A 27429-nucleotide genomic window follows, 5' to 3' on the forward strand; every position below is an offset into this window, starting at 1 on the left:
TAAGCGGCTGCACGAGCCTGTGCAATTGACCAGTTCAAACATAGCACTGGGAGGGAGGGGGGAAAGAGAGAGGGAGCTCTATGAAAGAAAGACACCGTGTAAAGGTTATTGCTGAAACACATGAGCACAAGTTCATCAAAGCTAGAGAAGAAGACTTATGGATCAGAGACATCCTCAGTTCCCCCTTAAACTTTCCACATTTTTTGTTATTACAAGATAAACATCTAGAACTATAGCCATTACATGCAGATAAAAAGAGTAACAACTAATTAGACATAGTCGCATATAGGACATGCATGTCTAACCAAAGTAAAATATCCAGTTTCTCCTGTCACCAAGATAACTAGAAGCAACCAATGTCAAACATATAGACGCGCTGAATCTCTGATATGATACAGACATAATGGTCTAATGTAAAAAGAAAAAACATATATCGACTGCTGCTTACATGGTACAGAGGCAAACCATTCATATTGTAGAGAACAATGGTCATCTCGGGGGCTGAAACTGTACAAGTCCACATGATAGCCTTGGATTCTTTGGACTTTGGCTTATCAACTGATATAACTTCTTCTTTAAGCACCATCTTTTTCTTCTTAGCAAAGTGCATACGCATCCATGGTTCCAATCGACTCAATATCATGTTACACTGAGTACCCCCGAGCTTTACATCAATCTCAGCCCTGACAGCTGAAGCTGGCTGAAATCCACCACAAATTTTACAAGAGAAGCACACATATACATGAGAAATAAGACATTTAATCAAGCTTCCTGTTAGAAAACTACCATCATAAACTGACATTAAATGGCCACATTAATGCTAACGAAAGGAGAAAATGGAACATATATCCATCTATATATATACATCGGGTTGGGTTCCCATGAGAACAAACCTTATATGAGGACACGACAACACTTTGTTATTATCCTTTTTAACCAATATATAATCCATTTGGCAAATTTATAACCTTTTTGCTTTTCTCCTAGGGGAGCCAATTTTCCAAAAGGATTATATTTTCAGGAAAAAGGATTATGATGTACTCCCTCGGTTTCAAAAAGTTCTTCCTAGTTTGACCAATTTCCTCTCACAAAAAGATTCCACATGGGAGAAAAGAAAATGGAGGGAGTAACATGTCAAAAAAAGGATTATACTTTCACTAAAATGGAATATACTTCCACAGTTCCACTATTCTCATGTTCTCATATAAGAAGTGTTACAATGTGAACTTTATTGTATATATATAAATATATAGAGAGGGTTAGGTTCCCATGCGAACAATCCTTATATCAGAACATGAAAAAATTTGTTATAACCTTTTTAACCATTATACAATCCATGTTTGCTAAATCATTATCTTTTTTCCCTTGCTGAACCAATTTTCCAGAAAAAGATTATATTTGGAAAAAGGATTTTGTTTTCATTAAAATGAATTCCACTGTTCTCATGTTATCATATAAGAAGTGTACTAATGTTCTAATATGGCAGAGTTAATTAAGGACATTATTCTATAATTGATATCTAACTCCGTAAATAACTCCATCTTACTCCCTATCTCCTTAGATATACTATCAATCATATATTTAGATATATATGATAACCAATCTTCTCCATTTGTAGAAAGTAAAGATCATAATAATAAAAAAAAGATTTAGGCTGGAAAAATTGATAAGGAAATTGATCCATGTCCCTTTAGTTTTTACTAGTAATATTTAATACTATAAGATGTCTTACTTTTAAGTACTAGCTCCGGATATCATATCCCTCCGTCCTCAATAAACTCTTGTATTCATTTTTGTGGGGTCCACATTTAAAATTCTTGTTACCTTAAATAAAAACCTTTCCCCACCCAACCTATGTGATGTGGGACCAGTCACCCCCCCCCCAAAAAAAAAAAAAAAAAACTAAATACACTTTCTCCATATCCCATTTGATGTGGGCCCCTCTACTAACACTTTCTTTAAATCAATTGTTTATTCATACTTTAACACTATCTAAAAATGTTCACTCCCTTATTAATACTCTGTAGCTATTAAATTCGTGCCCAAGCGTAACAGGAAGTCTATTTGAGGAAAAGGAAGAGTACAATCCTTTGTGCACACTTCTTCTCAAGGCAATATTGAGAGAAAGCCCAACAAAAATGTTACATCCCACATTCTAAAACTCCCTCCAAATCTGACTGCATTACCCATCTGCTTTTGGCACAACGATTAAAGAGAAAGCATAAGGTGGGTCATTTTGAAAATATTAGAAAAGAGATAAAAGTTGATATGATTGAAGATAGTGGCTAACTTTTTATTGAGAAGGTATAGAAGTAGATGTGATTGATGATAGTGGATAATACTGAGAAGAGCTGAAAAAAGTAGATGCGATGGGGTATAGTGGGTAATTTTATATTAAAGTTCGAGATGTGGTCCTAACCCCCAAAAAAAAAAAAGGAAACGAGTAAAGTATTTAGAGACATCCTAAAATTGTAAAATGGGTTTTTAAGATAGAGGGGTTACCAGCTAATTCCCAGTGTCCCCGTGTACGAAGACAATCATATTGCTCAAAAGCTCTCCTAGTGATGGGCCATGCACATTCAAATCCCTTCCAAGTTTGAATATTAAACACATGCTCTGAATGCAAATGGCCCTAATGTTCTGGAGTTTACTCATTAATAATGTGTTATATGGCCGAAATTTTGTATCTCCAGATATTTATCCTCTGCAATGCTCCTGATATTCCAGCAGACCTCAGTAAAAGCACCCCATGACCAACACCAACCCCCCATGAGAGAAGAAACAGATCGTTTCATCTCACAGGTCGCAGCAAATTCTGCAACCATTTGCCACACATTTTTTTCATAAAGCCAACTTTCTGCCTATTCTCAAATCATTGGGATAAGTTCCTACTATCATACTGCAACACTGCCTCCTAAATGCAGAACAAAAGTTTACTTTCCACTTCAAAGTATCCACACATATTCCGAGTCTCCTCTATAAAGGAACCCCCAGTCTCCTCTCCTTGATCAATTAACTCTTTGCCTATTCCCAGAACAATTTGAATAAGTACCCTGTTACCTTGCCTCTTAAATGTAGAGCAAATGTATGTTTTCCACTTCAAAATTCCTTCACATATTCCAAGCCACCTCCCATAGACGTAAAACTTAAACTTCCATGCACTTGTGAGTTGTGACTTCTATCACTTAATGTGTTCCCACTTCCCACACATCCATCTCAACATATGCATTTCTACTACCCCCATTACTCACAATTGCATAAAAACGCTGGTCTAGTAGATGTTCTATTCCTTCTAACCTTAAAGGTACACCAGGGACGCAGAAAATCCCAGTTCCCCTCTCCATTCAAGTCATGTCTTGGTCAATATTTCCATTCCTGTGTAAGATCGACCAAGGTACTTAAAACTCTCACTAATGGGCAACTCTTTTCCATCCAATGTTGCTACATCCTCCATCAAATCCATCAAGTTATAAAGTAGTTAATATACATACAAGTGCAGCATGAATTTCAAGAATGTTTTCAGTATCTCACCAGGATAGGAACTTAAACTACTCAGCAAGTATTATGTGTTTTTTTTCTTTTCCTACAGATCCTAATCAGGCTAATGGGATTTATTTGCTAGTAAAATTACATAAACAATATAACCATATTAGTTTGTAAAGAAAACAGCCATAAAACTACATAAGCGCTACACCAAATACAAGTCTGTCTTACCTGTAGAGGGATATAGACAGAAGAACCAACATTGACCCGTAGTATTTCCAACATAGAAGTATCACTATCTCTGAAAAGCTGAGTGACAAAAACAACACAAGGAACATGAAACGATATATTAGTACATCGCAACTAACATTTAATTGTGATTAATCACGCATGGAGGACGTTAGCACATTAAAGCCATACATGAATTTCACTGAAATCCAATTGAACGTCGAGGCGTGTACTCTCCCCACCGTCTTCACTGGATCTTGATTTGGAGCCTTTTATTTGAATACCTTTGATATGATTCTCCACTGAAAGATCTTGCCCTCGATGCTCAAACCTTACACCCAATTTAGGCAAACTGAAGGATGCCTGTAAAAGTAGCACATCCTCAATAACATAATATTCACATTCAATCCCTAAGGTTATATACATTTGTCAAAATAAGGTCAAATACTACTCAAAGAAAAAGAGGGGGAAAAAAGGAAGAAAACATATAGGAGTCAGTGGTTCTTATTACTAAAAGACCTACGTTCAGGCTAACATTAAAGAGAGATCTACAAGGCATATAAGAATTCAATGTCATTTGACCAAAACTGAAACAAGAGAAACAGAGAAAGATTATTGGAAGAGCCTAAGCTCCAAGAAAATAAAGGACCATTAACAAAACACGTAGCCAGTTAAGGAAATAGAAAATTGATCGCAACAAGATTACTATCTTCCTGCAGCACAAGCCTAGAATTAATTATCCCGATGACACTTGGTAAGAACAACTCAAGTAGGAAATAAATTTGACCGATACAAGTTCAGATTGCCAGAGTGTAATATACTCAAAATACATGGAGCATATATGTACCACCAAATAGCAACCTATTAACTGTGCGAGGTTCTACGAAATAAATATAGCAGATGCCTCGGATGGACGTGAAGTGATTGATATTATCCCTCCAGGACCAGAGCTTCTTGTTTCAGAGGGTGATACATCAAACTTGATCAACCATTAAAGAGTAATCCTAATGTGGGTGGATTTGGTCAGGGAGACGCGGAAATAGTACTTCGGGAGGTAGCCTCTGCATCAGCATTTCCATTCCCAGGGAGCTCAAAGCAAGAAAGTGAATCCTTGCCATCAGGACCAATCCCTAGCGCCCAAGCAACGGCAGCTAAGAACCTTTATTCGATACCATTAGTAGGTAGCACGTCGAGGTTCCAAGCCGAACCAAAGCAAGATCTTTATCCAAACCAAATAGCGATCAAATACCAGCCAAGGATTCTACTCTCTCTCCACATGAATCGACGGTTTCAATATCTTAGTAAGAGAGATTGGTTTCTGATAGATTTTAGCGTCTGAAAGATATACAGAGAACAGAAGCTAAATCCACTCCACTATTGACTATACCCGCTTGCCATCTTTAGTCTGCATTATTACTATAATTTACCTTTTCCAGTGATTTATGGGGAAGTTGAAAAGAAAAAATTAGGCCTAATGGTCATAAGGTAACAGCCTTTGGCTTTTGTAAGGGTATAAATGCTTAGCTGTTTTGACCACCCCACAAGCTTCCCTCAACTGGATCATAATCAATGCCTTCATTGTCATTTTCTGTTGTTTGCTGATGGCACATCTGCAACCAGTAGTGCCTTGACCATTTTTATCAAGCCAAAATTTGCACAGGCCAACCATGTAGGCTGTCTAAACTCTAAAACATCGTAAAAGAGCCTCTACGAACTTAACAGAAAAAAGATAAAAGCAGAAGATGACATTTTTCAATAAAATTCCTTTTTTCTGAAAGGAGCTTAACAATACCTTGAAGTTAGAAAGTAAGTAAGCAAGAACATTAAACAGCAATAGTCTTTTTTTATTATAAGTGAATATGAGATATATTAGAAAGACACCAAGATGTTGTACTGTTTAGTCTTTAACAATTGAATAAATGGGAACTTTAAGGTCCAAGGGTATATTTACTGCTGCAACTAAAGTTGGAATGTTTCTCAAGCGATTCTATCCAGCCACTTCAAGAGCTATCAAGATGCATAAATTATCATCAACTACCATTATATCAAATGTGAATCACGCCTTCCACATGTTGTAAAGTATGGAGTAGCATAAACAAGTAATGACTAACGAGACATAGTTACTGAATTTTTAATGTGAATTAACCAAGATCACCAGTTAGAGCGGTAACAGCATGAAACCCCAACAACATAAATAATTGAACATATGTATATCCATATATTGAAGGATCCATAAACCTTACAAAAAGCACTTGCAAACTATCTAATGGAAAATACTCTGACCTTTTCTGGAAAAACAGTAGAGAGTTTGGTCATTGGCGAACTTGCTTCTTTCGTGGGTGGGATCTTCACATCCCTGCTATCATCAGTTGACACGGAGGCTTGGTCAGAAGTGACAGCAGATTTACGTTTCTGAAGCAGCTCCTCATTGAGATTCATTGAGATTTCACCACATGAAACATCCACATCCTTGACAACTATCCCGTATTCTCTGTTACAAGAGCACCGAGGACCCCAAATAGTTATTTGAAAATTGATTATACAAATACAAACAATGACTAAACAAATCTTACATGACAGCAACAGACAAACTCAAGATCCAAGCAAGCAGGCCATCTTCAAAGGCAGGGTCTCAAAACTTGCTTCATGTATGAGAATAATAAGCAGCCTACATGATCAACAATTTAGCCCCAAAAGAAAAGACAACTGAGTAGGGCAGCCCAATACCAATGGCCAGCTCACCCACCGCAGGCAGAAACCAGGCCAAGCTCACATAGGTCAGCCATGCCAATGGCACAGATTACATAAAGTCAGAAGAACCTATCTAGGTCATGAGGTTTCGTGGCCAGGAAAAATTAGAGGGAAGGTAAAGTGAACCACATCAAACCAGCTAGGGTCAAAGCAGATTAAAAAGGTCAAAAAGATAATGAAACTAGTATTTCTCTACCAGGTTCCAGCAAAGACATGTCTCCTCATTCCAGCAACTCAGCCCAGATCGACCTATAGCAATTCCCCGAAACAACTAGACATGCTTAAACAGCTCTAAACATACAAGCTAGTTACAAAAACAACTGGGCATCAATAAGATGCCACCCATTTTCGCCCATAAAATAAGATGCTTCATCGTCCTCAAATTTTCTTCCTCGCTCTTATGGCAGGAAGGGACTACCACTAAAGGACGGACCTAATATTCATAATCATCCCTCATCGAGTTCTCCATTAACTCCCAACAATTAAATTTTTACAGGTCGTGTTATAAGGCCATTCAAATTTACAAATCATTGGCGCGTCTCAAAATTATCCAATATGCTGGAATTCCTATTAGTAAAGTAAACTACTGTCAGACAAGAATAAGAGCAGCCAATGGGTGTCAAGCCATAATTCAATGCAAGGCTAACAATCACTTATCTTTTTCTTTAGATAAAAACTGGAAGACCTTCCTTCAAGACGTACATAGTCACAACAATGGAATGCTCACAAGTCACAATAAATCAGAGAAAGTTGTAGAATTGCCTCGTACTCTTCTTCTCCTCGTTAATATCTCATGAACAATTATATTTATTACATGTATTTATATATGTATATATATCTATTCAGAACAATATGCAGCAGTAAAATAATTATTAGTACAAGTTGCAGATGTGCACAACTATCTACCAGATGCAGCCATAGGGGGCAACCACAAAACAATTAAAACAACCTAGAATGTAATAAGAAAGAAGAGAAGGAAAAAAGAGAAAAAGTTATCTACCTGTTGTGCCCAAATTCACAAGAAAGAGACAGCTCCTCACAGTTGAAGGAAGAAAAAGGTTGATCCACCAATGGAATGGATGACTGACTTGCAACCATATATCCCTCGTCAATATTGCTTGATGATTCATCATTACTGAACCGTGGTTCTCCCACTTGAGCAACAATAGGTGAAAGGAGCAATTTTATGAAGAGACTAGGTTTGGCATTGCCACTTTTTGATATATCCACTCTCAGATCCTTTATTTCTAAGGTAGCCTTGGGTGTCTGCAATGTTATGATCACCAATTGAGACAAGACAATATTATGTAAGTCCAAGACTAAAACCGGTCAGAGCATTCTGGCAAAAAGGGACAAGAGAATCAACAAACGGAAGCCCGGAATAAGTTGTGACAAACAGAGAAATTTTCCCCACCGGATAAAGAACAGCTAGTTGTCAATCAAAGCAGTGTTTATGAACAGAATTAAAACACAAATTGCTTCTCAATGCTGTAAGGAATGACATGCTACTTTTTTACCCTTCAACTTTCTCTAAACTCTAGAGGACTCTTGACTCCTTGACAATTTCATATACATGTTTTTTTCCTTTTTCTTTACAAAGAAGAAATGGAAACATGAAAGTTAAGCAAACAACATACAAAGTGATTAGTTTTCCTTCCTTTGATAGTAGATGAGCACACCTAAAAGATGCAGTTGCAAGGTTCCAATACACTGGCATACCTGATATGTTATACTTGCTCCGTTTCTAAATACATGCAACATTTACACAGTAACCACTATTCATCTACCAACCTTATCCCATATTCTCTCACAAATATATAAGAAAAAATATAGTCAACATTCATCTTAATGCATACTTTCATGATATCAACTTTTTATAATTTTTACTACATACTTAAAGATATAAGAAACAAAAAAGTGCATTGGATAGCATACACGCAGGAAATGTTGCATGTATTTATAAACGGAGGAATTATGTCAGGTCTCAGGAATGCATATACAGAGCATCAGTTGTTAAACTTGTTATTCTTTGACTCCAAAATAAGATCATGAGTTCGACAGCTGTTTACACTCTTGCTTCTTTCTATCAGTAGTGCCCTTCTAAGGTAAAGCTTGCTATTTCTTGGTCCTAACTCTCATATTTAAACAGGTCAAACTCCCTCAAAAGTATTTCTATTTATGCACATAATACCTATAAAAAAAAAACCACATACACACATGGAAGAAGAATGCTCATACAGCAGATTATCAAGGCTTGCATCAATCACACAACCATCCCTTCAATATATGAAAACAAAAAATAAACGAATGAACAATCAAGAATCATCCTCAACCTCCCATGATTTTAATTTAGCTTCACACATATTACTACTACAGTTACCTTCATTCTTTTAGTGTTCAAGGGAAGAGGGGAAGAGGGAGGGACAAGCAATAATGAAAATATAAGTGCAGATTATAGTGCTTGGAAGCTTTGAGGAAGCGGGAAAAAGGATGGAAGACAAAGCTACAGTATTAGCTTATACTTTCTCTGTTTTTTGTTTACATGCACCATTCATGTTTGCACAAGGACCAAGGAGAGGAGAGAGATAGAGAGCGATAAAAAAAAAAGAACCCCGTGTGCTAGGAGAGAGGAAGACAGAATATATTGCCAAAGATAGAGATATGCAAATAATAAGGAATTGCCAAAAAGTAGGAAACGATGAAAGTAAAAAAAAAACGGAAGAAGTGCTAACTGATGAAAAATGGTGGAAAGGTTCTAGGAATCCTTTGCAGCATGGAGGACTCGTCTAAAGAAAAGGGGAAGAGGGAGCAAAACAAAATGAAGGCTTCCATCAAATATCAATTGAGATCTGATACGAGGATCCTCAAAGAATTCATGGACAAGACTTATGACCTCTAGAACAGGCCATTGGGCTAGTGATCATAGACCCAACCCCAGAGGAATTCAGACACCATGGTCCAAGAACTCACAAGCATAAGTTATAGCCTTAGCAAAGGGCCTTTGGACCGAACATTGTGAGCTTCATCTAGGGTTATTCATGATTGCACTTAACAGCCTTACTAGCCACAACTAGAAATTATGCATAGTATTAAGACTATCAACTACAAATAGAGATGCAATCAAGATTCAAGGTGATGCTGAGAGACTTCCCTCAAGTTAGACTACAACTCGAGATGCAATCAGAACCTAGAATATGTTAACTTAATGACACTTCATACCTGTATGAGGACTAGATGAGTATGCCAATATGCCATGCAAGTCAAACAACCTTTTTAAATGAAAATGCCAGAATAAAACAGTCAACAGAAGATCCTAAATGTTTCATTACAATGCTTAGGAGAATCATGATATGAAATGGCTACCTTTAAAGCCAAATCCGTCACAGAGATAGATAGGAATCTGGCAATGTTAGCTATAACCATCCATTTTCCCCTCCCTGCAGAACGAGGTTTGCGGGACTTAGTCTTCTGCCGTCCCTTGGTTGTCCCTTTGTTTGACTTTGTTGTCCTCGTCACAACTTCTAAGTCACTTATCAATACTTGCAGCTTTGGATCCCTTGAAAGAAAACCAACCCCAAGTTTGACCAAGGACTGACGTAAGCTGAGTCTGATTTCACCAATGGAGACCGATTCAACAGGACCCTGTGAGTTACAGAATTCAGAACTTGAAGAAATTAATAAGATAAAGTAAAATAAAAAGACACTGAATAGCAAAAATAATGATGCTTTCATATAAAGCTGTTCATTCTATTCTCTGACTACCCAATCCAGCCTTACTGAAACAGGGAACGCACTGAAACGATTTATAAGCAAGACTTCGGCACTTTGCTAACTAATGTGTAGTGTGACGCTTCCAATTACACAATACTAGAACAACATCATGACCAATATCCATGCACAGTCAAATGCATCCAACATTGAAGAGCATCAAAAATCACTAATTATTATATCCTTTGATAACCTAATACATCTATACAAAAGCCAAAATCGACACAAAAATATGAAATATACCTTATTGAATTTCACCACCACATCCCTTAAACATTTCCATCCACCCACTCGAAATGCAACAGATGCCCCCACAACACGACTCAAGGCCCAAGCCACGAGCCTCACCACAAATCTACAACGCACAAAACAAACATTAGTTGATAATTAAACCCCCTTCCATGTGACTAAGTAAATAAATACATTATTAGTTCAATAAGTGTAACTTTCCCGAGGATTAATACATAGAAGTTTTGTTCGTTCATAAGACAAATTCCACAAAAGTACATCAAAAAGTACAATGTTACCCTGATTGATATACAAAAAAAAGAAACTGACATTAGTGGGCAAAATTGTTTGTATAAGATATGAATAAGGGAAAATCGAACTTAGCAACCCTTCCTAGATAAGTAACTTTTTATACTACCTGGATTATATCATGCAAATTACACATTCAACTGGATTTCACTGAGAGAATTCCTTCTCAGGCCTTGCGCACACCAATGGTCACTCTAGTCATAGCCTAAGTTGTTACCTTAACGGCTAAACCATGAGAAAGGGATGTCGAAGGCTAGGCTCATTGTGTAATGTCTTCAATCAGATGCCTAGTGGCATGATTAAAGCTGCTGATGTAACCTATTTCCTTCATCATGATAACAAATGAGATTCGTATTATATGCTTCCATGGGTTTAGGTCAAAGCCTATCAAGAGACCATAAGACACAATAAGACCCAAGAGCACAAAAGAAAAATTAGAACCAGTAGCTTTAAAGTGCATTTGTCATGCCTCATGGGAACTCGGTTCCTTCAGCAACATGAAGTCCAAGGGAGTTACCAAACAAAAAAAAAGGTTGGATATATAATACACAGAATTACAGATATTAGACTTCCCATGACTAGTTGTATCCAACCAAACAAGAGCGAGAGAAAATTCATGGGGTTGCACTTTTCCATGATAATTCTTTTAATTGTGGATTTGTGCCCCCCTCCACCCCGAAGTAGACGTATCCCACAAGAAAGATGGCAAGGAGGGCTGGCGAAGTACATATAGAACTACGAACAAAAGTAAGACATCATTGACCTGGAAATTAGCATTAAGTTGTCCACAACAACAGGATTATAAGTTTTAGTCATACATTCTAAAGCGAAAAATGCAACTATGTCGTTCCTCCGTCTCAAATTACAAGTTAAGCATATATTTTCCATCCATAACTAGATGGAGGTCGGGTGGTGGACTAAAAGTGTTTAAGCATATACTTTCTCCCGAGATTAATAGAGACCCCATGCAAAGAAATAATAAAGGTGGAGATGGCACTAAAGATGATAAAATAATGAAACTAAGAAAATTATTTGGCAATAGAAGAGGAAGAATAATACTTTAGTATCAAGTTACAATTACGAAGGAAATGAGCAAGATTCTTCTAACTATCAAGTGATAGATTAATGACTCGCACCATAAAGTAAGAGAAAAAGTTGATTCAACAATAGGCTAAGAAAGTGAGTGAAGTATTACCAAACGAGTTGGGGTTTCTGTCATGAAGATCAACTATAAAAGTCATCCACCTCCTAAGACAACTCATGGATATGTGTATAGGAAACAAAAGTTCCACGACTTTCATTGACATTGAAGAGGCTTATGAAAAAGGTACTAATGGATGTACACCATTCACATAAAGAGTGGGTCTTCCAAACATGTATTGTAGACACAATTAAAAATATGTAAAATGACGTGCAAGGAAGTGCACTTGTGCAAAAGTCTCGGAATATTTCCACATCACAATAGGGTAACACCAAAATTCTCCTATGCGGCTGTCAACTAATTGCAACGATGAAATGATAACAAGTACCATAAAAGATAAGATGTCATGGTGTATGTAGTTGCGATAATATTGTTTTAGTAGATGTGTCTAGAGCTTTGGTCTATGATGTTCAGCTTTTAAGACATATCATGTTTATGAGATTAAAATATGGTGGAGATGCATATGTTGGATGCGGATGACAAGTAATTTGACAAAATATAAAATCCAAAATGAAGGAATTCTTGGTAAGGTTAGAGTAGTAGTTATGAAGGAGAACAGAAGCTGCGGTTCGGACGTATCCAAGCCAACATCGTAGTCACCTCTCTCTCGAGAATAAAGAACGAGAATATTGAAGATTGTAAGAATATAACCCAAACATAGGATAGTTATTAGTGTTAATGTATCATAGTTTATCTTTATCAATCACAAAATCAAACAAGTAAATTCTCCATGATGCCTTAGGTATTTCTTTGTGATTATTCATTGGTATCCTTCTCTTGTATTATTTCAGTCTAACTTCAATAACCTCAAATTTTAGTAAAAAGTAATTTCATGACTTAACCTCTATGTCTCTACTTTAAAAAAATATATCAAAAGTTTATAAGAAAATTTCTACATTGAAATTTAATTTATCATTTTAGAATATTGAGACAAAAAAAAAGTAGGAGCATTATAGTCAAAGTACATAATCCCTATCATCAATATGCTTATGGACCTATATCTCATTAATTACAAAAGGTTAAGAAAATATCACTAGTATTAATTAAATTTTAGGGTTAGAGTTCTTTTAAATAGACTTAAATAATGGGCATAGAATACAAAAGCACAAGGATCCCAAGGGTAATGAAAATTTGCCCAATTAAAATAATCAGTTTCAGGTAGCTTCAAGGATAGGAACTATATCTGTGGCAGGCACTAGGCAGTAGCCATATGATGCATGGAAACGGAAACGGGAAATGGATACTTACACACATGGAAACGGGAAAAGCCATTTTCTAACTTTAAAACAAAGAAAAGGGAAAAAGCTAGGAAATGTCGAACAAACAAGTTACATACAAAATATTATAAGATAATTAAACAAATCAACTTCATAAATAATAAATTAGTATTCCGTAAAAATTTGATTTTTATGATAAATAAGATAAGAAAGCATAAATAGTCATTAGCCAAATACATATCAGTATTATGCCAAACGGTTGTAATGTAGAGAGAGGCTATTGGGTTACTGGGAAGAGAGAGATGAGCTACAAGGTTTGCAAGAGTGTCGACATTACTACTCTCATGTTCTTCTTTTTTAGTTTTTTTTGGCTGGAAAATCGCATGACATATGATGATGTATGACAAAGGGTTATGTAGTGTGTTTCTTGATAGGCTGAATAAGTATAATTGAGGTGGTTTTCTAATCCTTAGGCCTTAACCCTTACAAAAAAGGGGACTTTCCCACAATAATCATGTGTGCTGCCTTCATATAATTATCTAATGTAGTATGATGTGCTTGTTGGGCAACATTTGAAATTGTTAAAACCCTAACAAATTGAAGTTCATTTCTTTGCACTTTCTAACTATGAAACATACATATAACCCCAGATAGGGGACAATTGAGAAGGTAACTTATAAACCCATCAGTAAAATCAACAAATTACAGGCCTTTCAAATTCAGTTTCTCTTCCAGCTCTTACTGATTTAGACCACCTGAACCATTGCACTTAAAATGGAAATCTAATAAATGTTGGTTGTTGTAATTGTTCTAATGTTCAAAAAATTCATCAACAACAACATAAAAATGCTACCCATAAACACAAAGGGCACTTCAATTTCAGCAATTCAGCTCAAATGCACCACTTAAACTACAATTATACAAGTACCAACAAAATCAAAAACCAAAAAAAGCAAACAAATTTGTTAAAAAAAAAAAAACAAATGATCACTTAAAATTAAAGAGATGGGTAAGTTTACTTACATGAAAATAACCCATAAAATGATGGAAACGAACAGAAATCTGAACAGAAACTTCGCCGGAGAAGCAGACATTGCCGACGAAAAAAAAATACCCACTTCAAAAAAAATCCTATAAAATCAAACCCATTTAAAATCATGAAAAAAAAAAGTGATCAAAAAAGAAAGAAGAATGAAAAGAGGGAAATGATATAGAAAATTGGATCAATTGCATCATGGGAGAAAAAATTGGAAGGTGGTCCTAAAAGATGAACAAGTCTACGAAGCGCAGAGATCGAAGAGGTTAGTTATAGTTATAGAGAGGAGAGAGAAATAGGGAGGTCTTAATTCTGTCATTCTGATCCGTGATGTGCTCTCTGAACAAAGAGAGGGGGATGAATGCCTGAATGGTGATGAGGGAGAAAGTTTTATGTAATTTTTAGTGTCTCTTTAGGTTCTTTTTGGGGTTATTTGTGATTTTTTTAAAGAGGGTGGTTCATTAGTTTGGGAGGACGTGCGTGATGTGTCCCTATTAACAAGTAAAATCATGAAAGTGAACTTGGGGTGGTGTATTCAATACTATAGTTGATGGTTTTTGATTTTGGGATAGGGTGGAATAAAGTAGTTGTATTAAAGATGGTATTGATTCGTGTTATTTCTTATGTTGTGGGTCGATTTGTATTTAAATACGAAGAAGAAAATGTTATGTCAATTTTTTGTATTAGACGTTAATTAAGTATTGTAAAGTATACAATATTCGATCTCAAGTCTTGGGTACTCTGTTAAGACTTTACTGATAAGCTAGATATCATCCACCTAACTATGGCATATTGGCTGGTATGTTAAGTTGAGTCGTGTGTGGTTCGTGTATTGAAAATTGAATTCGTGGGTGAGGTTTGGACTAGACATGTAGTTAAATTTGCTTGTGATTCTCTTTTACTAAATCTATAACGACAAAATATTGAGTGATAAATGACCAAATAAAATAAAAAATTGCAACCTGAAATTAAGAATTATGTTTATTAGAACATGAATTTATAATATAAATGATCTTTTTGCATAATAAATTTATACTTGCTTATAAGGTTTGCCACATGAAGTATTGGAAAATCGAGTTAGAAATCAAATGTGATGAGAGGTCAATCAACCAAATAGGATTGGGACGAGTGGCGGTTGAAAAGGGGGCATAAGGTCGAAAAAAACAACAAACTCGAGAGATTAGAAGGGTTGCAAGCCAACTATGGTTGCAATTATGAGATATGAGATGGGTCTATGCATATTGACCAAAGAGAACGTAAGTCAGTCCAAATATTTATATCGAAAATAGAAACTAAAAAATCTTGTAATTCCAAAAAACTAAAAGAAATTTATATGATTACAAGACACATAAACATAGTAACTTTTTATAGGTATCATGTTCAATGTTGTCAAAATCGAGATTCTAGTTTGAATCGAAAACAACCTTTAGAATCGAATCGTAAAATCGAATAGTAGAATCGTAAGATTCTACAAACATGTATAATCAAGATATTGCACTGATTCTTCATTGAATATGCTAAAATTATAAGTTAAAAGACCTAAAAATTGGAAAAAAATAGTTGTTTACCCACTATATTGGCAATAACTAATATATATCTCTTATTGTCTTTGTTAGCATGATTTAAACTTGCGAGGTTTTCGCTAGTCAACAAAAATGTATAGAATCGTCTAGAATCGCGAATCGAATCGTCTACCATATTTTGAATCGTGAAATCGTGATATTTTAATATTTGAATCGCGATTTTAATAACTTTGATCATGTTGATATTAAAGCAACTACAATAAAAAGCTATAATCTTTTTAGCTTTGTTTGCCACATCAGATTTTCAAGCTATAACATCTATCAATGGAAAGCCACGACCACTTTCCTAGTGTATTATGTCATCACCAGTTCAACAATTTTTAATAGGCTTGTGCAAATACCATGGTTTGATCAGAATATGGACCGAACCATAACGAAAGTTGATCCGATCCTCGGTATAGAGAAATTCCCGGTTTTGAGTTTCCCACCCTATCGGGTCCAAACCCGAAAAATCATGGACTTGATCGATGGACCGGAATTTCCAATTTTTTTAGTAAAAAAAATTTATATAGTAAAATTTTAAAAGGTAGAAAGTTATAAAATTAAAAATCTAATATTTATTTTCTCTAGGAATATTATTATTAAAATTATTAAACTTTAATATATCTAATTTATAAATATGTTTAAATCAAATTATTTTTTTTTACAAAAATATAGATTATGGTTCAACGAATCCAAACCCCAATTGTTGCCGGAAATTCTCGGTTCAAATCAGATCGAACCATAATTTTTCCAGTTTGGTCCCGGTCTAATTTTGTTCCCAGATTATGAAATAGGAAGATAAAGAAACATTGTCTGGATTCTGTATTGTACATGACGAGCTTTGTCTAAATGCTTTATTGTCCGAACCTAGGAGAACGCCATATCATGAAATTACTTTTAGTTGGTATGTTTATCCTTAGTCTTGAGATGAGTCTTAACTTGAGACTCTATAAGATTTTAAGGGATAATGTTGTATAAGACCACTAGAGTTTAAGGTGAGTTTTGAAAATCAAAACTCAATTCAAGACTCATGTTGGATATGTGTCCAAATTCTATTTGGTCTTTTTTTTTTTTTATAATTTAAAGATATCTTTTTTTTAAAAAAATCTGGATTGGAGAAAATAAAAATGTAGTGAAAAGCTGATGTGGCAGAATTTGAAGCAAAGTCTTACAGTGTGTTTGGTTCATTTTTAGTAAAGGAAAGAAAAGGAAGAGAAAGGAAGGGAAGAGAAAAGAAAAGAATGGAAGAGAAAGGAAAAAAACCTTAATTTTCCATGTTTGGTATAAATTTTTTCTTTCCTTCCGAATTCCCCCGCTTTTGAGAGGAAAGTAAAGTGAAATTTTATTAAAAAGTCTTTCCTTCCAATTCCTCCCATTTCCTTTCACTTAATTTTTTTTTAATAAACCAAACATTCGAAAGTTATAAATTTCCTTCCAATTCCTTTTCTTTCCTTCCCAATTCTTTCTACCAAACAAACTGTTAGGAGGCGTTTGGTTTGGGAGTGTTAAGAAAGGGTAAGGGAAAGACCATTAATGAAACCCTTTTATGTTGTTTGTTTCACCACTTTAATGAAACCCTTTACTTATTTTTCCTATTAGGTTAGCCCAAAATCCTCTAAGTTGATTACCCACCCCCAAGGGTTTTGAAAACCCTTACCCTTGCTGATTACCCCCCTCTCTCTCTCCTCTTGTGTACTGCTCTGAATAACTTCAACTCAATTCATCCCGCACTGCCTGAAGCGACCAACTACTGCCCAACCACCGCCGATATTGGACCACTGAGCCGACTTCTGACCACCGCGGCGACCCGACGACCCCAGAAGGCGGCGAGCAATGTAAGTACCACTAGATTATAATTGCGACTCTTATAACATTGACGATTTGATTATTTGCCGGCGAAATCTGTAGTTGTAATATCGGCGGGCGAGTTCTGTAGTAGCACTTCGATTTTATTTTTTTTAAAAAAAAAATTGCAATATCGCAGAGTATGTTGCTGCTTAGGGTTAGTCGAATATGGATTATGTTCTGCCATGTTTATATCTGTACTACATTATTTTGTTCTGCCATGTTGTTGCTGCAATATATGTACACATTATGTTCTGCCATGTTTTAGCTCACAGTGAGGTTATGCACAGAACATGGGACAACCTTAATAACGTTTATTTATTTTTATAGTTTTTTTGTGAATCCTGTTTCTAATAATGTAAAGCATGTTGTTGTTGATGTTCCACATGTTGAAATGAGAAAGGTTGCTCATGTTGATGTTGGTTTCCACATGATGTTGCTCACTTTGATCCTGATTTCTGTAAATGGTCTACAGAAGTGTTTCATGGCAACGGTTTGTACATAAACTTCACCTTTTGTTGAACCTCAACCAAGTTAAGAAAGAGAATAATGGTTATTGTACTTTCAGAAGTCTGTAAAATGTTTTTTTTAGTTGATGGATAAAAAAATAAGTTCTATGATAAGATGATGGGAATTTACAAAGGGGGGCCATATATCCACCAAACTTTGGCAGAGAGACAAAATTCAATGATGTTGGTTTCCACCTGTTGAAATGAAGGAAAGATGAAGATTTTTTTAGTTTAGACAAGTGTTTTGTTGTGGTTTTAGTTGGTATTAACATTGCTAAAAAATGGTATTTTGAACTTCTCGTGAAATGAAACGGCAATGTAAACAAATTTGATCATAAGCAAATTTCAAAATGGTATTGTTCAAATAGTATTTTGATCTTTATATTATAAAACAGCTTGAATGAATACAATCATAAGTCAAAACATCTATAAATTAATAAACTGGTTGATTCCCTTTCTTAAAAAACCAAACAGTCACAAAGGGAATCAGAGAGTATATCATTCCCTTTCAGGGTTGGAACCAAACAGACAGGCAAAATCAGGGTCATTCCTTTCCTTTCTCCTTGTAACCCTTTCTGGATTCCTTTCCCTTACTCCTGCGCGAACCAAACGTCTCCTTAGAGTCTGGGGATAAACTTATCCTTAGGATCCAATTTGAGAATTATTTTTGAGAATGATTTTAGGTTATACATCAAAAACTCATAAATATAGTTTAGGGGTTTAGGCTAAAACCTCACCCGAAACGGCAAATTCCTTGACTTGACGTCAGTCTTTCTGAGTTCGCTGCAGTCTCTCAGGAATCCCATGTATATCTCCTTTCCTCTACATTTCCTTTGCGCATTCTTTATTATAATTCTTCAAGTTAGGTTTTTGATTTTAGTACCATTGTCGTTTCTAGAGCTGAAAGGTTAGAACTTTGATTTACATTTAGGAATTACAATTGAAATAAATTTTTGTAATTTTTGTTAGTTTAATTGCAGAATTGCAGATTTGTTAGTTATGGAGGAGAGAGATAATACTGGTACAATTCCTCTTGAAAAAATACGCAAGTAAGTTTTAGTACTTTTAACCTATTTGCACCAAATTAAATTGCTATTGAATGTGTATAGATTTCTTAATTTGTTAGCTTTCTGAAGTTCTAATTAGTAGGATTATTGTAAAAATTTTGCAAAAATTTAGGATTTTCTGTAATTTCGGACCATTAAAGTTGCTGTTTTATGGAATTGTTTTGCTAGAGAAGTGCCGCAGTTGATTGCGGTGTTGAAAGAGATGAAACAAGGTTTAGATTTAGTTACAAGCAAAGTTGAAGCTTTAACAACTAAGGTCTGTTCTCTTGATATTTTTGAGTATTTATGTTGAGTTGTTTGTAGAGCTCGGCACACCGGATTTTTTTGTATGATTATGTAATTTACCTGCTATAATTGCAATGATCTTTCAATTATATGTTGGGAATTGAGGTACATTATTTATTTCGGAATTATTAGTGAGTATGTGGATGTTTGAGTAGGGATTCGACTCTGATTTGCTCTCGTTATTTGTTAAAGCTTAGTGATACTAGACATTTGTGAACTATGTATATAAGGTACAAGTTTATTGTCTCTAATGTCATGGTTGCAATGTATTAGGTGAAGGCGAAACAATATCCTACGTCAGATGGGGTTAGCTATCTGGAGGCCAAGCATTTGCTGCTTATAAATTATTGTCAGTCACTTGTGTATTATCTTCTCCGCAAGGCGAAGGGATTGCCAATAGAGGGACATCCAGTTGTCCGGAGTCTTGTTGAGATAAGATTGTTTCTAGAGAAGGTCTGTCTGCTCATTGGTTATTTTAGTTTGAAGGATTAAGGTATTTTATTGCTGCATTTATTGAGTTGTTTGTTTTGGGAAATTTACTACAGATACGCCCTATAGACAAAAAATGTGGCTATCGGATGGAGAGACTACTATCAGCTGCTTCAACTGATACGGTAAAAGTAGAGTTGACTGAAAACGTAGCAGATGCCACTCAGAAGTCGGAGGATCTCTTAAAATACCGTCCTAATCCGGACATGCTTGTTAGCAAAACTGATATGAATGATGATGTAAGTATATATTGCCGTCGGCTTGTAGCAAATATTACTCTGCGAAAATGAATCGGCATGAACAATTGCTGTGTAAATTTTCAGGATAATAGGGGTGTCTATAAGCCTCCCAAGATTGCTCCTACTACTATGGAGGAAGGTAGGAAGTCCAAACAGGAGAGAGATGCTGAGAGGAAATCAAAGGACACTCTCCGCAGAGTTAGACAAAGTGAATATGTCAAGAGTTTAGTGGATGATCTAGAGGGAAGACCTGAAGAGGTTCAGTTTTTTAATAATCTTGTCATGTGGTTATTTTATGTTGATTGGGTGCTTTTGGCGCTGAAGTTCTGCTCTGTAATGCAACATAGGTGAGAGAAATGGTTGGAGCTGAAAGTAGAGAATTTTCTAAATTCAAAGCTCAGTGGGATAGACGTGAAGAACAGGAAGAGGAGATCTTCAATCGTGCTCCTATTACAAAGGCAGAGAAAAGGAAGATGAAACATTTAATGAGATCCAATGGGTATCCATTTTATTTATTTATTTAGAGAAACCTTTTTTTGAGTGGGTTGCAGGTCTGATATGAAATGTGCAGTATTATTGATTTTGTTGTTTTCTTTGTATCGTAGGTTGCTTGGCTTGACTGATAATTTCTATGATGAGATCAAAGCCTTGCCACTGGGAGATGGTGCTGATGAGCGGAAGTCAAAAGCCGGCTTTGGTAGTGCCGGCGGCTTGGAAAGAAAACACAAGAAGCGTAAGGTATGTCTTATGTAAATATTCAAGCTCAAATCTTTGTTTGAGGATCTCAGACACCTGTGATGTTTATAATTTTTATTATTTGTAAGTGCTGCTAAAATGTGTATTCTTGCTGTGGTTACTCTTGAAATTTGACTAACAGGTCTTTATGGGCTTAATACCTTCATCTTGCATAGCAGATTTATAGTTGTTTAGTTGATATGGAAAATTTAGGAAGTAAATAGACAGTAAATTGCAAAGCAGTTTGGTTAACAAAAGCATAGTGATTAGTGAGGTTTAAGTACAACTTTCCAGTTTCGACCTGAGGGGAGGGAAGGTGAAGGGATGGCGTAGATAGCCTCTGTAGGTGAGTGGAAAATGGAAAATGGAAATCAACTTTAAATTTCTAGCAAGTGTGACTTTCAAACTATATGCACTTTCTTTGCATATGAGTCGAACTGTTTTCCTAAGAACTTATTACAGGTTTAGCTATTTAATGTAACAGCCCCAAAATCCATACACGTCTACAGCGTATTTTGGAGTTAATTCGTAATAATTAAGAAAATATAAAGAAGTTAATAAAAAGGTATTTTAGTATTATTTACAGAATAATAAGAATATAATAATAATACTATGGTTCGGTTTAGTTAGTTTAGTTAATTTCGGATTTTAAAAGACTAAAACCGAGTTCTTTTTTAGACCTAGTTGTGCTGTATATAAATAGGAAAGAATAAGAAGGAAGAGAAAATTTCAGAAACCCTAAATTCCTCTCTCCTCCCTCAGCCGTCATTCTCTCTCTATTCTCTTCTCCTTCAACCGCTTGTCTTCCTCCTCCCTCAAAGTTTTCTCTCTCCTCTCTCTCTTTGTTCTCTCTCTCCTTCTCTCCCTTGTCGGCTCCTTCACCTCCATTGACGAGGTGCTGTGCAAGCGAAGTGGTGCGAAGCAAAGGGTGTGTGCGTGGTGTGGTTAAGTGCTGGCGAGCGAACCTCGTGGTGCGAGGGTTTGAGTGTGGTCTGTTGCGAGGGTTGAGGGCGAGCGACAAGTACGAAGTGGTGGTGCGAAGGCTTGTGCGAGAGTTGTGCGGGTGTTGTGCGGTGCGTTGTGCGTGCACTACTGTGTGTGCGGAGTGTGTGGTATTATACCACTGACTTTCGCCGGTAAGAGAATTCCGGCGACCAACCTCCATCCACAACGCACTCCTCGCACGCACACATCGACCCTCGCGCGACTCGCACACAGCCCTAAGCACGACTCGCACACCGCAACGATGTTGCTTCGCTCACACCCGGATTCGTCGCACCACGCGACTTCATCGAACGCTCGCACAACCGCAACGCACGTCGGCCCGCTCGTCACCGCACACACAGCAGCGCACGCACAAGCCTTCGCACCACCACTTTGTACTTGTCGCTCGCCCTCGACCCTCGCAACAGACCACACTCAAACCCTCGCACCACGAGGTTCGCTCGCCAGCACTTAACCACACCCACACCCTTTGCTTCGCACTACTTCGCTCGCACAACACCTTGTCAATGGAGGTGAAGCAGCCAACAAGAGAGAGAACAGCGAGAGAGGAGAGAGAAAACTTTGAGGGAGGAGGAAGACAAGCGGCTGAAGGAGAAGAGAATAGATAGAGAATGACGGCTGAGGGAGAAGAGAGGAATTTAGGGTTTTTGAAATTTTCACTTCCTATTCTTTCCTATTTATAGTACAGCACAACTAGGTCTAAAAAAAACTCGGTTTTAGTCTTTTAAAATCCAAAATTAACTAAACTAACTAAACCGAACCATAGTATTATTATTATATTCTTATTATTCTGTAAATAATACTAAAATATCTTTTTATTAACTTCTTTATATTTTCTTAATTATTACGAATTAACTCCAAAATACGGAGTATTACATCTAATCTGGTGGTAGTTGAGCAACATGCTCCGTTAAATTAGTGTCAGCTTTCTGCCTTTTTCTCTCTTTTATGCCCCATCCCATATGATTGTGACTTTAATCTATAATTAGGTTGCTTCATCACATCCATGTTCAATCCTCCTATATATTTTTGAGGGTATACTAGAGGTGATCAAGATTAGCCCTCCCCGGCCTGATTTTGGGCACGTTTTTTCCGCCCGCAGCCGGCCCGGCCAAATTTTAGGCAAAAAAATCCGAGCTACGGGCAACCTATATTTCAAAAAACAGGCCAAATTTCGGCCCGGTCCGAAATACCGGGCTTTGGCATCGGATTTTGGCCCGAACCAAAACGGGCAAATTTTATTGGCCAAAGCCCGTCCCGTCCCATGATCACCTCTAGGGTGTACTGAGATTATTGGTTTTTGATGAGTCTATTGGTGCAGTGCAGCAGAGTATGAGATATATCTATGAATTAGGTTTATGGTCAGTGGGATTCCCAAGCTACCGACTATCGAATCATCTCTCTTTATGCAATCATATTTACACCCTTGTGTAAGATTAGAGTGATTAGTAGTAGATCTCTTGACTGCACCTGCCACTCTTTGTAACTTGTAGCCGCATTCAAAATCTGATGATGATGGATTGTTTGACTGAAAAACATCCTTATTGAAGTTTCTTTGGTTGATGATTCAATGGACTACAAATCGTAGGAGAAGAGAAACTTTGTTCGTTCATAGCAGCCTTTGAAGTGGGTTTAAGAAGAAGCATAAAAAGAATGCAGTCTATCCTTTCACTTTGGGAGAGGCTGTTTCCATGATTTGAGAATCTTTCCTTCAACTGGCAATTTGCTGCTGCATGGAGTCCTCTGAATTTGGTTCTCTGGAGTCTTGGGCACCTACAAAGAAATAATTGAAAAGAATATTATTGACTATACAGTATACATAATATATATATCCCTGGGTCAGATATAAATGTATAGTATGAGCTACCTGTAGAGTTTTGAGTTTCTGGGCATGCTGGTCCCAAGTACCCATCACCATTTGATATGTTAGTGAGGGAAGTGAGAGTGGAGACATTTTCTTAGCCATCACAAATTGACAGTTTCTTCTAACTGCAAATAGTTTTACGACAAATTAAATTCCTCTTAACAAACGGTGAATGTTTTCTTCCGTCTCTGAGCCCTACAGTGGGAAGACATATGGCTGTATCTGGTATAAAGATCAAAGCACTGATGTAAGTTAGTGAATTGACTCTTATGGCTGTATGAAAGGGTCAAACCAGTTCTTTAGGAGTTTGGTAATTGAGCTGATTAATTAGTGGATTGAATGAATTTGCTAGTTTGCAAAACACTGCAAACACCAGCATCTTCTAGTAAGAGGATTGAAAATGGTGTACCAAAATAATCTGTCAAGTTTTTGGTGAACTTTACTTGTTTTGCTGCCACTACAAGTATGCCTCTTCGTTGTGGTTAGACAAGCATTGATATATGTACTACCATCACAATTCCAATCATTGGCATAATGATAAATAAAAAACCATACCCTCTCGCAGAGGTTATCTCAAACATTTGGGACCTAAATTATGCAGAACTTAAGCACAGTGGAGATATGGACCTATATTTTTTGTGTCACTTCATTGGACTACCTTTTTACTAAGGAAAAAAAAAGTTGAATGCTACTTCTACAGCTAGCTGCGAAATAGTATCTCACAACTTTTTTTTATATATTAGAAAACCCCAAATCACAAGATTTTGCTTTCAAGATAGTAAAAACACACCAAATATAATTTTCAAGCAGTTCTACTTTATCTCTATAATCAACCTGGCGTGCTCTCAATTAGAGATCTACCAGCCAATCTCAAATTGGATAAAACCCGAAAAAACAGGGACAAATTGGAGCCAACATTTCTAATGCCTTTTCTTCCATTTCTTCCTATCAACACTCTTGAGCTCTATCTTCCCCATCATGTCTATAGCAAATAAACCTCTTAGTTCTATATAAGTGTTTTTATTTTATTTTAATGATACAATTCTATTTCCTTTCTCCTTTGTTTCTCCACTTTAGTTCTTTCGTCTGTTTCTTTTTTCCAACCAACTCTCTCTCTCTCTCTCTATCTCTATCTCTCTCATATATTCCATTGCATACATGCAAATATTAGGCTCACTAGCACAATTGACTCAAGTTTGGTTCCTAGGGTAATTTTAATTTTCCTTTGGTGAGTAATGAGGAGAGAAGAGGGAAAAGGAGTGGTGGTGATAATGTGGAGTAAGAAAATGGGAAGAAGGGAAGAGGAGAGAGGATCTGAGAGGAAGGTCATTATGTTTACTTTTTAGTATCACAAAATATTTGAAAGAAAGAACAGAAAAAATTATGTGCTGTTCTATGAAAAGATAGTTGAAGTGCCATTAACAGAAAAAGTAAAGTATATCCCAGAAAAGGTTCTTAACAACAACAACATGGGGTCGGCTGCTTGAGAAGAGGTTCTTAACTATATAAATAGATAGTTCAAGTCCTTGAAAAAAAATCTTGGTGGTGTTTAGGTCCTTGGAAATATAGATAACTGATCCCAGAGGAAAGCAGGGAGAAGTGAGAAGTACCAACTGCAACTTACATGTTATATTGGCAAACTCTGAAGGCCTTGAACCTGTGTCGCACTGTCGCAGATGATTAATGATCAGTGCCTTTAGTTCTTTGGTGGATTCTGTCCTTCTGAATTGTATTGAAAACAAAGTGTTCGCTCCAAAAGCAGAAAATTTAGCGTAAAAAAGGATCGGGGAGGAGAACAAAAAACCAGTTCTGAATAATCAAAACTGATGTATGTTACCATGTTGGTAATTTCGATCATTGGTCATGCTGGCAAATGCCAACGTCGCTTTAAGCTGTTGTCAAATATCTTGCCATTTTGGAGAATACTTTTCGTTTTGGTGAAATGAGTGAATTTTTTCTTGTTGGTCCGATTTGGTTCTATGAAGAGTAGATGCTTTTATTTGGCTGATCATAATGAACTCAGATACTTGTGTCTGAATAGAATTATCACATCTAATCTTCCTTTATTAACATTTTCCCATTTCTTGCAGAAAAGGTTTTAAAAAGCGGCATCAATAGTTGAAGAATTGAGACTGATGCAGCAGGGTATATAGATATCCTTCAGCGTTCCATTTTTCGTGCTGTTGGCTAAGGATCGTTGGCGATGCTTCGTCTTGCATGTGAAATTATTGAGTATACCCAATGAAGTGAGACTTTGCACTCATTAGTGATGGTGAAGCTAATAGAAATTGCTTTGGTTCAGTGGAGAAACATAATTACAGTAGTCTAGGCAAAGTTTTGCACATTTCATTTTTACTTATGTTACATTTTTGGCCTTGCGTTGTCCCCTCTAGGCTTCGTTTGGTGTTTTGACAACATGTTATCTGGACTAAGTTGTGAAAGTTATGGAGTAATTGATGCTTTTATCTTGCAAATCCTCATATTGCCTGGAGAAAGTCACAGTTGACCATATATTCCTAAATTTTGGATCCTATATCAAATTTTGGATGTTCAGAAATTTCTACTCATCCCTAATTGTAATTGCCTCAAACTTCGATAAATTGCTAGAACTTCATAGTTTTCACTTGAGTTCGGTCCATCTACGACGCTTCATTGATGCAATTATGGAAATTTTGTTCGAGATTGAGTGGTGACAGTGCAAGATGGTTTTATGACATCATTAGGAGGGGTGAAAGTTTGGTGTACGGTTTGGAGTAGGTTTAGTATAATTTAATCCAAACAAAATTTGGAATTCAATTTTTCAATCTAAATCCAAATCAAACAAAGGTCGAGTCCAAACCAATTCAATTCGAACTTTTAGATATTAGATTGGATTTAATTCAAAATATCCCAAAATGTTAAACTCTTTATTCTTTTGATGAAATAATTAGGCACTAGTATCAAAATAAAGTGGTGATAATATAAGTAACAACAAATAATAATTCATACAAATCTGTAAATTTCATCGAAAACGCTTAACCTCAATCCCAAAATACAAATATGTGATACAAACATTTGCTATTCGGTTTGGATTTTTGGTTTCAATTACTCTCAATCCAAACCTATCCGAAGATCCAAATATTAAAAAAAAAGTAATTCAGATCCAAATCGAATTACTAATTCAGTTTGATTTGCATTGGATATCGGTTTTTATCCGAATAACATTCATCCTTAGGCGTTATGGGAGTAAAATGGGGATTTGAGCATTAGCAGTGCCAAGAGCACAATGGAATATACTAGTGAATGATGAACAATGATGGAAGTTGAGGATTCACGCATTTACTAATTCATTATATTCGTAGAAGAAATTAAAGAGAAAAAAAGAACCAAAGTAATGATAGATTATCTTTGTAAAAACTGATAGTTTGGGCCCATAAAATAAGTTACACCAATAAATTTATCACCTTGTACCCTACAAAGTGACAAGTTTGTGGCCATAAACTTATTGGTTTGCACCCATAAGAAAATAAGTCTATGCTCATAAGTTGATAAATAATATTCATAAACTGGTTAATATATGACATTAACTGATAGATTTACAACCTAAACTAACACAAAATTGTCTT

At 36.2% G+C, this 27429-nt stretch overlaps 2 protein-coding genes across 4 annotated transcripts in view; one reads left to right on the forward strand and one right to left on the reverse strand.

Moving 5' to 3' along the window:
- LOC104888247 (hypothetical protein) overlaps positions 1–14667 on the reverse strand; it is a 34428-nt gene extending 19761 nt beyond the window's left edge. Inside the window, exons 1-8 of one of the 2 annotated variants that reach the window (XR_002039398.2) lie at positions 14209–14667; positions 10474–10585; positions 9826–10104; positions 7463–7728; positions 5995–6202; positions 3904–4074; positions 3715–3792; positions 449–700 (exon numbers count right to left, since the gene is read on the reverse strand). Coding sequence is in view for 1 of the 2 variants with exons in the window: in XM_010673152.4 (XP_010671454.1) it covers positions 449–700; positions 3715–3792; positions 3904–4074; positions 5995–6202; positions 7463–7728; positions 9826–10104; positions 10474–10585; positions 14209–14279 (1437 nt within the window). In the remaining variant the exon portion in view is untranslated. The remainder of the gene's footprint in view (positions 1–448; positions 701–3714; positions 3793–3903; positions 4075–5994; positions 6203–7462; positions 7729–9825; positions 10105–10473; positions 10586–14208) is intronic. The other variant, XM_010673152.4, reaches the window with a different exon arrangement.
- Positions 14668–17433: 2766 nt separating this feature from the next.
- On the forward strand, positions 17434–26298 carry LOC104888239 (uncharacterized). Of its 2 annotated transcripts, none has more exons than XM_010673140.4 (9): positions 17434–17621; positions 19121–19189; positions 19376–19463; positions 19766–19945; positions 20038–20220; positions 20305–20478; positions 20568–20719; positions 20826–20958; positions 25915–26298. In XM_010673140.4, exons 2-9 carry the CDS (start codon positions 19140–19142, stop codon positions 25924–25926), a joined length of 972 nt encoding a protein of 323 aa, XP_010671442.1. In that variant the 5' UTR covers positions 17434–17621; positions 19121–19139; the 3' UTR covers positions 25927–26298. The 2 variants fall into 2 exon arrangements, with proteins under 2 accessions (XP_010671442.1, XP_057251190.1); XM_057395207.1 differs by having other exon boundaries at positions 17436–17620; positions 19112–19189.
- The last annotated feature ends 1131 nt before the right edge of the window (positions 26299–27429 follow it).

Source organism: Beta vulgaris, chromosome 1 (genome assembly GCF_026745355.1).
Source record: "Beta vulgaris subsp. vulgaris cultivar EL10 chromosome 1, EL10.2, whole genome shotgun sequence".
Taxonomy (NCBI): Eukaryota; Viridiplantae; Streptophyta; class Magnoliopsida; order Caryophyllales; family Amaranthaceae; genus Beta; species Beta vulgaris.